At 50.4% G+C, this 17,330-nt stretch overlaps 1 protein-coding gene across 9 annotated transcripts in view; it reads right to left on the reverse strand.

Annotated features, from left to right (window-relative positions):
* The window catches only part of HK1 (hexokinase 1), a 130,758-nt gene that overhangs the window by 67,062 nt on the left and 46,366 nt on the right, over positions 1-17,330 (reverse strand). Inside the window, exon 1 of one of the 9 annotated variants that reach the window (XM_054436632.2) lies at positions 16,467-16,691. The exons of the other annotated variants lie outside the window; for them this stretch is intronic. Within the exon in view, the coding sequence (XP_054292607.1) occupies positions 16,467-16,529 (63 nt within the window). The 5' untranslated portion in view covers positions 16,530-16,691. Of the gene's footprint in view, positions 1-16,466; positions 16,692-17,330 lie in introns of those variants that run through there. 9 annotated transcript variants of the gene reach the window in all.

The following is a 17,330-nucleotide window of genomic DNA, read 5'->3' on the forward strand; positions in this document are numbered from 1 at the left end:
AATGAGGGGCCAGGAGGTTCCTCAACTGGCCAGGGTGACATACTTGCAGAGACTGGGGTGGACAGCAAGCTCCCTGATTCCTGGTCCTGTGCTCTATCCTCTCAGTCCAGGGAGAGCCAGGGCCAGGGGCTTCCTGGAAAGGGAGATGCGGTACTACAGGGGCTATCACCGCCACAGCTCCAGCCACCCCAGAACAGCCTGGCTGCCTGGCCTTGACGAAAGCACGCCACTCCAGTGTGACCTCCAGGAGGCCTCTTCTCCCCTCCAGCTGGGATCAGAGCCACAACAAGCTATCCGATCTGCTCCTTCCCCTTTCACACAGTCTGGGAAGGAAGTTCAACAGCCACAGCAAGCTGAGAGCCTGGGCCCGCACCGTGGTCTGTGCCCGCCCAGCAGCCCCGGACTCCTCTTCCTGCCTGCACATGGCTTCTGCGGCTGCCCAGCCCCACCTCAGTAGTGCGGGTGGCAGCCGGGAACCTAGTTTCTGTCCTGCTCTCGGCAGCTGGTCTCTGAGCAGGGAGGGAAATGGCCACGAGGGGAGGCAGCCCTGATCTAGTGGGGTCCCTAAAGCAACCACTAACCCCCAGCACCCTGACGGTGGCTCATCACCTCAAAGGTCCTTCCTCGCAGAGCCCCGTCCAGTCTGCCTCCTGGGCCTCTCCGTCCCCAGCACCTTCTTCCTCCCAAAGCTCACCTCCCAACTCACCTTCTCAGGAGCACATGCCATGATCCGCCCCACCCCACACCGTCCACTCCTCTCCTCAGCATCCCCTCGGCCTTAGGTGTTCACTATGTAGGAGTCGATCTGCCTGGGAGACACTTCGTGGTGTGTGTCTTCCCTGGGCGTTGCAGGGACACATGCATGGTCCACACTGCCAGCTAGACCATGAGTGCCAGGGGTACCGGAGCCATGCCCTCTGGGCCCTTTGTGTGCCCAGGAGCCCTAGGAGGCACCACGTGGTGGCTCCTGGGCCAGGCTGGGTGGCTCCTGTGCTGGGCGGGAGGCCTCCAGTAATGACTAGCCTAGGGAGGTCTCAGAGGGTTTGCTGGCTCAGATAAGGCCCGGAGACTTCCCAAAATGGCCCCGCCCTTCTCCCCCGGCAGCGGCCTCTCACTTTAAGGTACAGAGTTCCAGGCACTTCTAACCCCTGCCTTCCCCTCACCACTTCACCACTGCATGGCTGAGGCCCAGAGGGACAGAGGGGCCTAAAGATAATCAGGATTCCCACTCCCTTATTCAAGCTGAGTCACCTGCAAGCTACCAGAGGAACTGTGTCTGGGATAATCAGTTCCACTGCAGGGCTCCTCAGTGACATGTCTGTGTGAGATCATCACCAAAGCCAAAACCATCCCTCAGGCACTCAAAAACCCCGTCCTGGGGACACAGCCTTGCCCGGTCTCTTCTTCCGGGTTCATACGTGTCTCTCAGCATGTGTAAACTGTTGGTTCTGTTTCAATGAACTCAGTTTACGCACAACAAATCATGAGGAAAATGGGATCCCCATTTTTTTCTTTTTTGAGACAGAGTCTCGTTCTGTCACCAGGCTGGAGTACAGTGGCGCAATCTCAGCTCACTGCAACCTCCACCTCCCAGGTTCAAGCGATTCTCCTGCCTCAACCTCCTGAGTAGCTGGGACTACAGGCACGCGCCACCACGTCCAGCTAATTTTTGTATTTTTAGTAGAGACAGAGTTTCACCATGTTGGCCAGGATGGTCTTGATCTCTTGACCTTGTGATCTGCCCGCCTCAGCCTCCCAAAGTGCTGGGATTACAGGCGTGAGCCACTGCGCCCAGCCAGGATCCCCATTCTTAATGAAGAAACTGAGGTTCTAGCAACGTGAATGTGGACAGGGCCCACGCTGGGTGCTTTAAGCTCCTCCATCCAAATCTGCACAATGTGTAAGGTAGCTGTTATGAACCCCACATGAGGTAGGTAGAACCTAGGGCTGTGCAGTTAAGCCAAATGCCCCAGGCCCCCAGCAAGCAGAGCGGCACTCCAACTTCAGCTCCCCTTCCCTTGGCCCCCTCTTCCTAGGAGAACCTGAGTAGGGCCTGGAGGTTCTAAAAGGAGCTTCCTGACTGGTAAAAGTGGCCAAGTCCTTGCCCAGAAAGAGAACAAGGCTGTCACACTGAACTAGCTAAAAATAAAGCAGGCCCCCATTCCCTCCGGGGAGAACAGAACAGCCCTGGAATGTGGCAGGGCAGGCACAACAGGCTTACTTCTCAGCCTCCTGGTGGATGGCTTAGCCAACAACCAGCCTCTGGACCTCTAGTCTCACAATTCCCACTGTCCCAGAACCTCCCGACAACAGGGAGAAAAGGATCTGAGTGCAGACAGGTTTACTTTCACTGTGAGACAACCAAATCCCAACGCCGTGGCTTGGAGATACTGCAGTGGTGGCACTGGACTGAGCTAGAAATCGAAAGACCTCAGGCCTCAACCATGGGCACTGCCTCCCTCTATGACCTTAAGCAAGTCATTTCGATCTCTTGTGTATTTCCATCAGTAAAACAGCAATCATGAAAACTGCCTTCTGGCCTCACATACCATACACAGGAGCTCCATGACACTTTGGAGTCCTCAGAACATGGCATTTCAGCAACCCATGGTGTCATTTTCATCTGTCCATTTGGGCAGGGCACACAGACATGCGGATGGTCCAGGAGCTCTCACACAATCCAAGGCAAAGGCAGAATGGCACTTAGGACCCTTGCCCAGGCTCAGGGCTCTGTTGTCTGCCTACTCTGTTAGCCAGGAAGCTGCCGTCCTCCACCTGGCTACTCAAGGTGTCTACAGGTGTGAGCTGGGTGAGTGACAGTGATAACACCTGGCATTTGTACAGTTCTGTACACTTTCCAAGTATTTCCTCGTCCATTCTCTCATTTGAAAAGTGGGGGCAGAGAACAAGGCAGGAATCATTTACCTCATCTGACAGATGAAACAGAGGCCAGGCCAGATACAATGGCTGACACCTGTAATCTCAGCACTTTGGGAGGCTGAGGTGGGTGGATCACTTGGCCAGTTCAAGACCAGCCTGGCCAACATGGCAAAACCCATCTCTACTAAAACTATAAAAAAAGTTAGCTGGGCATGGTGCGGTGCTCCTGTAATCCCAGCTACTAGAAAGGCTGAGGCATGAGAACCACTTGAACCAGGGAGGCAGAGGTTGCAGTGAGTCAAGATGGCGCCAGTGCACTCCAGCCTGGATGACAGAGCAAGACTCTGTCTCAAAAAAAGAAAAAAAGAAAGAAAGAAAGAAAATGAGGCCTAGGGAACTTGATGGTCACCTCACAATACTGCTCAAGCTGGATGGGTCCTTTCGAGATAATGGATTCCAGATGAGGAAACTGCAGCTTACAGATGAGGAAACTGAGGCCCAAGGATGCCCAGAAACCCACTGCTTTAAATGCAGAGTGCAAACTCCTGAGCCATGGAATTTACCATCTAGCAGAGCACTGTCCAACAGGAAGATAATATGAGCCACATATGCAATTTTAAATTTTTTACTAGCCACATTTAAAAAGAACAGAGGAAATTAATTTTTTTTTTTTAGATAATCTCACTCTGTCACCCAGAATGGAGTGCAGTGGTGCAATCAAGGCTCACTGCAGCCTCAGACAATCAAAGCAATCCTTCTGCCTCAGCCTCCCAAAGGAAATAATGTATTTTATTTAACCCAGTATATCCAAAATGTTGTTTCTACGTCTAATCAATATCAGAAAAAAAAAAAATTTTTTTTTTTGAGACAGGGTCTTGCTCCATCACCTAGGCTGGAGTGCAGTGGGTCAGTCACGGCTCACTGCAGCCTTGACCTCCTGGGCTCAAGCAATCCTCTCACCTCAGACTCCCAAGTGGCTGGGACCATAGATGTATGCCACCATGCCCAGCTAATGTTTTTAATTATTTGTAGAGATGAGGTCTCGCTATATTGTCCAGGCTGATCTCAAGCTCCTGGGCTCAAGTGATCCTCTGGCCTCAGCCTCCTAAAGTGCCAGGATTACAGGTGTGAGCCACCATGCCCAGCCAATATTAGAAAACTATTAACGGGCTATTTCATATTCTTTGTGTCACATGAAATTTTTGAAAACCTGTGTGGAGTTTATATGCCACAGCACATCTCAAGTCAGACTTGATACATTTTAAGAGCTCAACAGCCACCTACAGCTGGCACCTACTATTCTGGACACACAGCCCTAGCATTTCTGACATATCTCCATTATCAGAGCCTTGGGTGACAGTTTCTATGAAGAAGGCCGCTGCAATGTAGAACACACAGTAGCCGAAAAGAAATATCCTTCCTTCCCATCTTAGGTTTATGGCTGAAGCCCCATAACAAAAGACAGAGTAACAAGAACAATGCATACAAATTAATCTAAGTTTTTAGGTGACGCAGAAGCCTTCATAAGGAAATGAAGGTTCAAAGAAACAGGTAACTCTGGCCCAGCGTGGTGGCTTATGCCTGTGATCCCAGCACTTTGGGAGGCCGAGGCGGGCAGATCACTTGAGGGCAGGAGTTTGAGACCAGTCTAGTCAACATGGTGAAACCCCATCTCTACCAAAAATACAAAAATTAGCCAGGTGTGGTGGCGCATGCCTGTAATCTCAGCTACTCAGGAGACCGAGGTGGGAGAACTGCTTGAACCAGGAAGGTGGAGGCTGCAGTGAGCCGAGATTGCACCACTGCACTCCAGCCTGGGCGACACAGCGAGAACTGTCTCAAAAAAAAAAAGAAAAAAAGAAAAGAAACAGGTAAGTCTGCATATTTCTCTATGTCAGGTTTGATGAAGATGTGGATGATCATGAAGAAGTGTGACTGGAGAAAGGGGATATGATCTAATAGTGATAAACTGAAGAGAACTTAGCAGGCCCTGTTTGTTCAGATTCTTCTCTGTGTCCCTGTATCTCCAGAGATAAGGATGTCCCTTTCTTCTGGGTATAGGGTAGACAGCTTTTTGAATGAGAGTCTGCATCAGGGAAGAAGGGGGGGGAAAGGTGAGAGACCTTCCTGCTTCTGCTGTTTTCTCAAATGCCATATTACTGTCTGGGGATAGTATGTCCTGAACCCCATCAATGGCTTTGGAGTCTGGAGCCCTGGACCACAGTTCTGGTTCTACAGGCACAGCAAGAATTGCCCACTGGCGTTAGGGAGGTCTGTGTCCCCAATCCTAGCTCTTCTGCTTTCTGGCCACCAAGATGACATGAATTCCACTTCCTGGGCCTCACCTCCCCCATATGTGAGATGCAGGAAGAAATTCCTACATCCAAGCTTGATGGAAGGATTCAACTAAAGTAAGTATCTGATTAAATCAAGTATTTTATAAATGAAACGGAACTTTGTAAAGGTGAGGCAGTGTCTTTATCACAGCAGTAGCCTGGGTCTCCTACTTCACTCACCACACCCACCCAGACAGGGTCCTAGAAAGGCACCAGGAGACATCAGGAACAAGAGGTCTGAGTGAATAACATGGCTGAAGACAAGCCCCATGTGTCAATCAATTGATGGAATCGACAGCTGCTTACAGTACCCCCAGGCAGAGGCCAGGAGTGGGCATCACAAGGAGCATTGAGGGGGTTTTCATGCAGGTTAAGCATTGCCCTCCTGGGGGTCCTCTTTTAAATGCAAACAAGAATGGGAGGAGGGAGACAAATGAAAAGGGAGACTTGAAAAACAGGGCAAATCCTTAACATTTCACTGTTAATGACCTTATTGGATCCATTTCCTTCCCAAGTGGAAGGGGCTCATCAACACTAAGCAAATGAGGTTGGGGTTGGGGCAGAAGGCACAGGCAGGAGACACCGTGCTGGTGCTGGGGAGGGGCAGGAGATGGGGGGCAGGGAACCTGGAGGATCCCAAGCCAATTCCACCCCTCTCCCACCCCAGTCTTCCCCTCCTTGCATCTGTTTCCCTAAACTGCACAATGAGAGTTGGGTGTAATGGTGGAAAGAACATGGGTTTCTGAATCAGGGGACCAGCGGTAGTGTTCCTATCCCTGTCATTCATGAGTTGTGTCATCATCAGTAAGTCAATTCACCACCTGGGGGGCCTTCGTTTGCTCATTTCTGAATGGAGTTGATGCCTTCCTCCTCAAATCAATTAAAAGCAGGGGCTTTCCAAGGAATTACATTCCTATGTATACACCCAAGAGACATGAAAGCATGTCTGGCCGGGCGCGGTGGCTCACGCCTGTAATCCCAGCACTTTGGGAGGCTAAGGTGGGTGGATCACAAGGTCAAGAAATCAAGAACATCCTGGCCAATATGGTGAAACTCCATCTCTACTAAAAATACAAAAATTAGCTGGGCATGGTGGCATGCGCCTATAGTCCCAGCTACTTGGGAGGCTGAGGCAGGAGAATCACTTGAACCGGGGAGGCAGAGGTTGCACTGGGCCAAGATTGCACCACTGCACTCCAGCCTGGTGACAGAGCAAGACTCCATCTGAAAAAAAAAAAAGAAGACGAAGAAGAAGAAAGAAAGAAAGAAAGCATGTCTATACAAAAAAATTCACACACAAATGTTCAGAGCAGCATTATTCATAACAGCCGAAAAGAGTGGAAGCAGTCCAAACGCCCGTCAACTGACAAATGGACAAACAAAATGTAGTAGATAAATACAATGGAATAGTATTCAACAATAAAAAGGAATGAAGTGCTGACACATGCTACTACATGGATGAACCTTGAAGACATTATGCTAAGTAAAAGAGGCTAGACACAAAAGGCCACATTTTATATTATTCCATTTATATGAAATGTCCATAAGAGGCAAATTCATTTTTAAAAACAGAAAAAAAAAGTAGATAGTGGTTGCCAGAAGCTAGGTGGAGGGAGAAATGGGAAGTGACTGCTAACAGGTAGTTTTTTTTGGAGGATGATGAAAATATTCTGGAATTAGATGGTGGTGATGCTTGGACAACCTTGTAAATCTATTAGAAACCACTGAATTGTACACTGTACAATGATGCGTTTCATGGTAGGTGAATTATAACTCAATTGAGAAAATAATAAAAGCAGGAGCTCTGCCATCAGCCTTCATGAGGCTGAAGGCTGGCTCTATTGTTCACTATCAGGGCCTCACGGTCTGAAATCACATCCACCTCACAAGGGTGTTGTGGGGATGAACTAAGCAAAGGCTCACGATGCCTTTAGCACAGTACATGGCAATGAATACAACAATGAATGTTGGCTTTGGTTCATATGAGTACTAGAAATGATTAAAAAATAAGACCCCTGTTAAGAAAAAGAAAAGCCGGGCGCCTAGTAGGCACTGAATGCCCCCTTCCTTGTAAGGCACCCTCGAGGTCTCCAAGTCTGGAGCCTGTAATCAGGCAGAGACTCAAGATGAACATGAGCCGACATTTTCTGCCTTGCACAGGGACAGCTCAGCTTCTGTGTGCAAAGGGCTGAGCCGCCGACTTCACGGTTCAGTTTTCCCTGCCACGTGGGTACAGCCACCCTCTCCTTTTACGGAAGATGGTCTGAGAGGCTGCTGGCTTGAGTTTTCTCTGAGCAGAGCTGGGCACATTTACGCAACAGATAAGCCTGCCCTACCCGGGTCGGATCCACCCAGGAAGAGAGAACGTGTATGCAGGTGAAAGCTCACAAATGTGTGTTCCGATTCCCAGAAAAGTTTAACAGAGTCACTCCACAGCACCAGGGGCCATGGAGAGCCATCCTAAGCCTTTCCCTGCATACAACTATCCCTCCCCAGTGCAGATATCTCAGCAGCAGCAGTCCATGGAGCTGTCAACTTCACTCCGTGGGACTCTGAAGCAAGGACTCTGATAAGGTAACTCAGGAAATGGGCTAATTTTAAACGCAGCTCGAATACTGTGATGTGAATGGAAACAACTGAGGAAGGAAACAGACTAAAACTCATCTATTACAAATTTGCAAAGGTTTGACTACACCAAAGGGTTGGTGTGGAACAAAGGCAACCTGCACATACTTCCGATGGGAGTGTGAACTGGCATGACCACGGATGGCAACTTGGCAGAATCTCATATATGGGAAAATGAACACATCTCTCCACCTGGTAATCTCAGCCCTAGGTACCTAGCTTAGAGCCTAGAGAAACTTGTGCATGCGCTGAATGAGTTGTTCTAGAGAAAGTTCACCAAGGCATGGTTTGTCACTTGAAACATTAGAAACACAACTGCCCATCAAAAGCAGAATAGATGAATTAACTATGGAGCTTTTATACTCCATAAGAAACCAGAGCAGTTTAATGAAACAGTTACGTAGATCAACATTTTTAAAATCTCAAAAATACAATGTTGAGCTAAAAGAAAGTAAATGGCGGAAGGATACATACAGTATAGCACCATTTATAAGAGTTTAAAACTGGCTGGGTGTGGGGGCTCACGCCTATAATCCCAGAACTTTGGGAAGAGGCCTAGGCAGGCGGATCACTTGAGGTCAGGAGTTTGTGACCAGCCTGACCAACATGGTGAAATCCCATCTCTACTAAAAATACAAAAAAATTAGCCAGGTATGATCTCAGCTACTCAGGAGGCTGAGGCAGGAGGATTGCTTGAACCCAGGAGGCAGAGGTTGCCATGAGCTGAGACTGTGCCACTGCATTCCAGCCTGGGCAACAAAATAAGATTCCATCTCAAAAAAAAAAAAAAAAAAGAGTTTAAAACCACACAAAGCAATACCATATATTGCTTAAACACATAGTCAGTATAGCACCATTTACAAAAGGTCAAAACCATATATCTATAAAGCAATACCATATACTGTTTATAGATACATGCATATGTAATAAAAGCATAAAAACATGCATGAAAAGATGAACACCAAATTCAGGACAGAGGTCACCTCCGAAGGGAGAAGCAGCAAACTGTCTCAGAGATGGCATAGAAAGGGCTTCAACTGTGTCTGTAATGTAATTGTAATTGTGTCTATAACTTCTCAAGCTGAGTAGCAGACTCAGAGATGTTTATGTGAACCTCAATCTTCTTTTATGTGCCTCAAATATTTCATAATAAAAAATTAACTCAAATGTATTGATCTGTGAGGGGACAGTATTAAAATACAGGTTCCAAGGTAAAACATTAAAATCAACAAGGACAGGTTTTTCTTCTAAAAGAAGGAAACAGAGGAAGCAAGAAGAGCCCTCTGAATCCTATTCCTGATTTTCTTTCGACCTTAGAAAAATGTTTCATCTCCTCTGGATGGGCCTTCAGTCTCTGTTTCTAAATGGGGAATAAATTGCTTGCCTTCTGTCTGCAACACACAAGGCAGGCAGCAGGATGCCCTGAGGAGGGAGCCGTGCTGGGAAGCCTGGGAATAATACTTCCTGTACTGACAACCTCGCTGAGGCTTTTGAGAGAGCATATGAAAGCATACACACACCTACACATATGTTAGTATAGTTGTGTGCAGAAACATTTATAGTGTAATCTCAATTATATATATATAATTGATACCTGACATGACACTCACGAAGTGTTCCAGGATGCCCAAAGACGACAAGCCATTAAAAAAAAAAAGCGGCCGGGCGCGGTGGTTCACACCTGTAATCCCAACACTTTGGGAGGCCGAGGTGGGTGAATCACGAGGTCAGGAATTCAAGACCAGCCTGGCCAACACGGTGAAACCCCGTCTCTACTAAAAATACAAAAAATTAGCTGGGTATAGTGGCAGGCACCTGTAATCCCAGCTACTAGGGAGGCTGAGGCAGAAGAATCGCTTGAACCTGGCAGGCAGAGGTTGCAGTGAGGTGAGATCGTGCCACTGCACTACAACCTGAGCGACAGAGTGAGACTCCGTCTCAAAAAAAAAAAAAAAAAAAAAAAAATGCAGTCCAGGGGCAGTGGCTGGCACCTGTAATCCCAGCATTTCGGGAGGCCAAGGCGGGCAGATCACTTGCAGTCAGGAGTTCGAAACCAGCCTGGCCAACATGGTGAAACCCAGTCTCTATTAAAAATACAAAAATTAGCAGGGCATGGTGGCAGGCGACTGTAATCCCAGCTATTGGGAGGGGGGGGCACTGAGGCAGGAGAATCACTTGAACCCGGGAGGTGGAGGTTTCAGTGAGCTGAGATCACACCACTGCACTCCAACCCAGGCTACAGAGTGAGACTCCATCTCAAAAAAAAAAAAAAAAAAAAAATGCAGGCCAGGGGCATTGGCTGGTGCCTGTAATCCCAGCTACTCAGGAGGCTGAGGCAGGAGAATCGCTTGAATCCAGGAGACAGAGGTTGCAATGAGCCGAGATCACACCACTGCACTCCAGCCTGGGCAACAGAGCAGAACTCCATCTCAAAAACAAGAATAAGAAAATACATGGTGGGGCGTGGTGGCTCACACCTATAATCCCAGCACTTTGGGAGGTCGAGGCGGGCAGATCACGAGGTCAGGAGATCGAGACCATCCTGGCTAACATGGTGAAACCCCGTCTCTACTAAAAATACAAAAAATTAGCCAGGCGTGGTGGTGGGCCCCTGTAGTCCCAGCTACTCAGGAGGCTGAGGCAGGAGAATGGCGAGAACCCAGGAGGCGGAGCTTGCAGTGAGCTGAGATTGTGCCACTGCACTCCAGCCTGGGCGACAGAGCAAAGACTCCATCTCAAAAAAAAAAAAAAAAAGAAAATACACACTTTTGTGACAATTAATTTGACTCCACCTTACAAAGATTCTAAGTATAATATCCCCGATGTGTACTGTTTACCAGAAGTCAGTGTTATTTCCAGAAATCAAGACCTATTAAACTGTAAAATTTTTACCTATTTTTCTTTAAGATCAAACACAATGAACACAACCCAGCGTATATTAAGTGGTTTCAAAAGATAGGCCAGAAGGCAGTGGGCACCTGTCCTGCTATTCCAAACAGACTAACACATCCCCAGAACTGGGGATGGGAGCAGCTTCCTGAAGCACTTAAGGAGCTAACATCCGCAGCCTAGCTGTAAGCAGTTCCTAGCCTAGGGATTTCCCACCCAAGGTATGACCACACCACACTGTGGGCCCTCATAGCCCACATGCTTTGCACATACAACACAGCAAATACTTTATTTTTTTTTAATTATTATTTTTGTTTAGATGGAGTCTCGTTCTGTCACCCAGACTGGAGTGCCAGCTCACTGCAACCTCCGCCTCCCAGGTTCAAATGATTCTTCTGCCTCAGCCTCCCGAGAAGCTGGGACTACAGGCATGAGCCACCACGTCTGGCTACCTTTTTTGTATTTTTAGTAGAGACGGGGTTTCACCATGTTGGTCAGGCTGGTCTCGACCTCCTGACCTCAAATGATCAGCCTGCCTTGGCCTCCCAAAGTGCTGGGATTATAGGCATGAGCCACCACGCCCAGCCAGCAAATATTTCATGCTCCATGAGAACTGGGACCATTTCTGCCTTGTTTATAGTTGTCACTCCAGCCTAGCACAGTCCTCTGCACATAATAAAAAAATCAAACATTTTTTAAAGAAATGATTGAGCTCCTGTGATCAGATTTGATCTTCAGGGTTTTCAAATCAATAAGCATACTTAGGGAGGCCAAGGCGGGAGGACGGCCTGAGCCCAGGAGTTCAAGACCAGCCTGGGCAATATGGTGAGACCCTGTCTCTATAAAAAAATAAAAACAAATCAATAAGCAGGTGCCAGCAGTCTGACCACAACTGATTCCTGGATGCGGAGGTATACAGCTCCCTGTCTTTATCCATGTCTTCCCTGGACCTTCTCAGGCATGCTCAGAGCTGATTCCAGTGGCTAAATCTGTCCGCCAGGAATCCCTGACTGCAGACACACACAGACAGTCCCAGTCACGCCAAATCAGTCTTGTAAGGGGAAAGCTGCCTATGTCTTCTCCGGAGAACAGTAGGAGCGTGGGAGCATGGCACAGCTTGGCCAGATGTGAAAGCACCTCACAGCCACCCTGCCTGCCAGTTTATTCCTTCACAACATTCCCAAACTATCCAACCAGATAAAGTGATGGGGCTTCTCTTGGGAGAAACCCCAGGAGTATCTAAGGTAGAAAAGGCAGGGATTATAAAGTCAAGATTCGCCAAGAAGCTCTCACTGAATATTTGTACAACATCAGAATTGAGAGGTTATGAGACACTTCTCATAATTTTCTTTCTTCTTTTTTTTTTTTTTTTTTTTTGAGACAGAGTCTCGCTCTATCATCCAGCCTGGAGTGCGGTAACACAATCATAGCATCACAGCTCACTGTTTTGGGATCAATCTTTTGGGCTCAATCAGCCTCCTGAGTAGCTGTGACTACAGGTGTGTGCATGCCACCAAAGCAGGCTGAAAAAATTTTTTTTTAAGATGAGGTTTCATTTCGTTGCCCAGGCTGACTTTTCATAATTTTTTCTTTTTTTTCTTTGCCACTGCAAGAACCCACAGATTTTTCATAATTTTCTTTTTTTTTTTTTTTTGAGACAGAATCTCACTCTGTTGCCCAGGCTGGAGCTCAGTGGCATGATCCTGGCTCATTGCAACCTCCACCTCCCGGGTTCAAGCGATTCTCCTGCCTCAGCCTCCTGAATAGCTGGGACTTCAGGTGCACACTACCACGTCCAGCTAATTTTTGTATTTCTCGTAGAGACGGGATTTCACCATATTGGTCAGGCTGGTCTTGAACTCCTGACTTCCGTGATTCACTTGCCTCAGCCTCCCAAAGTGCTGGGATTACAGGCATGAGCCACCATGCCCGGCCAGGTTTTTCACAGTTTTCTAACTCTCACCTCTCTCACCCCTGAGCAATAATGAATGGGCATTTTTTTTTTTTTTTTTTTTGAGACAGAGTTTCGCTCTCGTTGCCCACGCTGGAGTGCAACGGCGTGATCTCGGCTCACCGCAACCTCTGCCTTCCAGGTTTAAGTGATTCTCCTGCCTCAGCCTCCCAAGTAGCTGGGATTACAGGCATGCACCACCACACCCAGCTAATTTTGTATTTTTAGTAGAGATGAGGTTTCTCCATGTTGGTCAGGCTTGTCTCAAACTCCCAACCTCAGGTGATCCATCCGCCTCAGCCTCCCAAAGTGCTGAGATTACAAGTGTGAGCCACTGAATCGGCCTTTTATTTATTTATTTATTTTTAATGCTTGCTTTTGCAGCTGGAACACATGGGCTCTAAGGAATGTACCTTGGGCAGCCCTTTAATTGCTAAGCCTACTCTCCCCTGTCTTCCTGGGCCAAGTACTCAAGGACTCCTGAGTTTGGCCATTGGACAAATCACACCCGTTTGCTCACCTACTAGTGGAAATCACTTAGTGTTATGGGGATCTCGCCCAGAGAAAATCCACTGGCATTTGCTCACCATTCTGACAAGCCTGGAGGAAAGGAAGTCTAATCTTTCTTTAGAAGCCAAGTTCTGACCTTCCTGGACCCATCTTCCCTTTCTAAACAAACAGAGCACTATGCAATCCTTCACCCTGCTCCAGGCTCCTAATGGCTAAACCGAGTGGAAGAAACTGGCAAGATGAGATGCGTGTTTAAAGTTACTTAGAGGACAAAGAACCCAGCCTCTAGCTGCAGAAGTAGCAGATGTCTGGGATTCTGATGAATGGAATCCTTCACAAGCACACATATGCCTCCCTTTCCTCCTACAGGCACTAGAAGAGTGAAAGGAATATATGTGTTTTGTGCTTAGCTCAGCCTAATGCCAGGACACCCTCTTCAACAGCACCCATTAACCAATTTATGCAGATGCCGTCTGGATAATGGGGTGCCAAGCTGGGAAGTCAGACACCTGAACTGTTTCAACCCAGGATATATTTTTATGGAGTTGAATTATTGATGTGCCTCATAGGCAATGAGGAAAGAAATGACACTCTTTTCATGATCACGTTTGGATTCTAAGCAATTCCAAAAACTTCCCCAGCATGGTCCTCACCTTCCCTTCTCCTACCTCTGGCTCTGAGGGCAAGAAGATAGATGAGGGTTACTGAGGGATGCCAAGTCTGTCTCCAGAGCCCCAGAGGCTGCCTACAGCTGGAGGGCTGAATCATCATGGCTGCCCACGCTGGGGGGGAACCATCCTCAGCAGGTCCCTGCTGGGAGGCAGGCAGAGTCCAGCCCCACAGGAAGAACAGGGGGTCCCGCACCTTCACCTAGCCTTTCCTATGGTGAGTGGTAGGTGGAAAGGGCTGGTCTCTAAGAAGTCCTGGGCCCCAGAAGAGCAGATGTGGTCCCCAGCATCTGCACACTCGGGCAAAGCTGAGTAGGTCACTGGAGCAAGTACCCACTATGTCACTGTCCTTAGAAGGCCCAGGCTGGAGTGCGGTGGTGCAATCATAGCCAGGACCACACCCACAGATGGCTGTGCCACACAGTCCACTATGCAAAACGAGTGGATCCCCTGGGAGGAATCCACGTACTCCCCTATAGAAGCAACATAGGAAGTCCGTGGTGAAATGCAAGCAAACATCTTGTTTTTAAGGATCACCTTGACAAACAATATCTGGTGGAAACCTTGGCCTTAAGACCTTCCTCCAGCAAGGTTCTCGGGGAAGAGAAGGGAAGAACATCAGAATCCCAACCTCGGAGTGAGGAGGGATGGAAGGGTCAACTGAATCACACACTCAGGTACCTACAGGGGCCTAGGAGACAGACTGTGCATCCATAGATGTGAAATGAGCCACCCACAGGAGTGGAGAGCTCTGGGCCCACCCTGGGCACTGTATGTCTGAGAAAACATGTCCCACTGAATGGAGTCCAAACCTTAGCCCAGCTCAGCTGCTGGAGGCCACCGGCAGCCAACAGCCAGCAGTCTGTTGTGGGTGGTGGTGGGTGTGGACACTGGAGGTTTACAAGGTCACCCAGGCACCCCCCAGCCCAGCAGCCCACTGTCTTGAGCTATAAAGGACATCACGTGCAGGAGGACAGTGAACTCTTGGCTTCAGGAGGCCTGTTCTGGGCACTTCTTGCCATGCCGGGAGAACTGTCTCCCTGGTCCAATGGGAAGAACATCAGTGATGCACAACACCACTGGAGAAAACTCATGAAATGCACACACCCGCATGCAAAGCTCCCAGGTCAGTGGCCAGAAGGAAGCTCCAGGGTGCTCCATAGGAGCAAGTGTTTCGAGTGCCACAGTTTGACAACCCCAGAGTGCTTAGAGCCATAAAGAGCAATGGCAGATGGCATTCCCAAGCCTATCTCCTACCTACCTCACTCCCGGTCCCCACCCACCATGGGATCCAAGATCACAGCAGGGTCCCCAGGGGCTTTGTCTCTCAGTACCCACTCCCTCCAGGAAGCTGACCTCCAGGAGGACCCTGGTGAAGTTCCTGGGTGGAGGAACTGGGAGACCTGGATCCCCCTGACTGGCTCTGCCTCTAACTCACTGGGTGACCTTGATAAGGTCGCTGGCCTCAGTAGGCCTGTTTCCTATGGTGCCAGATGAGGGAGTCGTCTTAGATGCACAGGAAGAGGATGGAACACCCTATGGCTTGCCGGGCAGAAAATCAAGGCCTGTCACTTCTGCCTTTCACCTGCAGAACTCCACCTGTCTGAACTCCAAAGTCAAGATGACTTTGCCAGTCCATCCCAGCTAACCCCAGCAATAACGTCACCACGTTCAGGGTGAGTGGGCCTGGAGCCTGGACCAGACCTGGCACTGATAAAATGGGCGTCTTTCCCTACAGCTTAGGCTGTTTCTTTAAAATATGGTAGCACAGCTGGCAGAAGGGACAAACACACCTTTAAGACCTGCCAGCGGACAGTTTTTTACACTAAGATGTCAAAGGCAACAACACCTCAGGACAGGAGGATGCATGCGACCAAGTGCTAGAACAAGCATGCCACAGGCATATGCGTCAGGCGTCCACCCAACTCAAATGACCAGTCTCTTATTTCAGCTCCTGTGCTGGCTAGAAATTACAGCTTAAGAGGAATAAAAAATTCCATTCAGACGTGCCGCTCCAGACACGAGGCCTATGAGCAAAGTTTCCGGTGGCCTCGCCGCCCCTCCCCGTTCCGGGAAGCCGGGCGGGTCACCTCGTCCTCAGATTAACGAGCAGCTCAAACAACTGGGAGAGTCTGGCGACAGCTTCTCCGGGGCACCCGACACCCTCCGCCAGGAACCCCAAATATGGGAGGCCTGGCCTCCAGCCAGCACCCCCGCCTGCTGCTCGATCACCTCCCCAGCATCTCCGTGATCACACCTCCTCCCACGGCGCTCGGACCCTCCCAAACAGGCCCTGCGGAAGGGCCCACCGGCCACCTCCCCGCACAGCCCGGGGGCCTATCTGACATCCAGGGACCGTTTCAAGGACACTGCAGCAGGCAGCCCGGTCTCGGGGGGTCTTGCCCCCCTCCCAAAAACGCACACACACAGAGACACTGACAATGCCGGTAGAATCGAAGGCGAAGCCTTTCCTTGCGCCCTGCAGTCCAACTCGATGCTGGCCTGGAGAAGGCCGGGTGCCGGAGGATGGAGGCAGCGGAGGCGGCGAGCGGATGCCGGAACGCAAGGCTGCGGCCAGGACCAGCGGCGGCGCGGGCGGGGGCTCACCTTTTTGACCTGGTCATCCTTCAGCTCCGTGAAGTAATAGGCCAGGAGCTGCGCGGCGATCATTCTGGCGGTCGGGGGCGAGGGGCGGCAGGCGTGGGGACAGTCGGTCCTCCGCAGCCTTGGCGAGCTGTGGTCCTCTGGCGGCTGCTCGGCGGCTCCTCCTCCTCCTCCTCCTCCGGCTCCTCCCCCTCGGCCCCGGGCGCGGCGACAGCTCGCGCGCTCCCGGTCTCCGCGCTCCCGTCCCCTGGAGGGTGACAGCCGCCAGCCGGCCCACCTCCTCCACGCCCATTGGCTGCGGCGCGCCTCTGCAACGCCGGGCGGTGGCGTCCCGGCCGGGGAGCGGGGACGCGGCGGCCGCTCCCTCCCGCGCCGGAAAGGGGGCGGGCGACGCAGCGAAATCCCCCCCGACCCCGCATCATCCTGCACGTCCCCCACGTAGGGAGCCGATGCGGGCCTTCACGCGTGGCGGCGCCGTGTCCGGGTGGGCCGTGCCAGGCGGGGAGGTGCGAGGCGCAGGCAGGAGGCACCGCCCGGCTCGGCCGGGACGAGAAGCCCCTAGGGCTAGTCTAGGGACTGGCAGCCCAGGGGGCAAGAAGGCGGTCCCATTCCTCGGAAATGAGGGCTCGCCCCTAGGAGTCCGGTGGACGCGGAGGTGCCGGAGGGGACTTGCAGAAGTGGGCGTGGAAAGCGGGCGGAAGCGGGAGCCCGGGACGCTACGCAGTCCTCGCACCCGGGTCCCGCGCCTGCCTCGCCCAGACCGAACGCGCCGGCCTACCTGGGTCTTCCACGGCAGTGCATCACCCCTCCCCGGCCTGCCCCGCCTAATCTCCAGCTGGCAGATTTGTTCTGCTGAACACAAAGCGA

The sequence above is a fragment of the Pongo pygmaeus genome, chromosome 8 (assembly GCF_028885625.2).
Source record: "Pongo pygmaeus isolate AG05252 chromosome 8, NHGRI_mPonPyg2-v2.0_pri, whole genome shotgun sequence".
Lineage (NCBI taxonomy): Eukaryota > Metazoa > Chordata > Mammalia > Primates > Hominidae > Pongo > Pongo pygmaeus.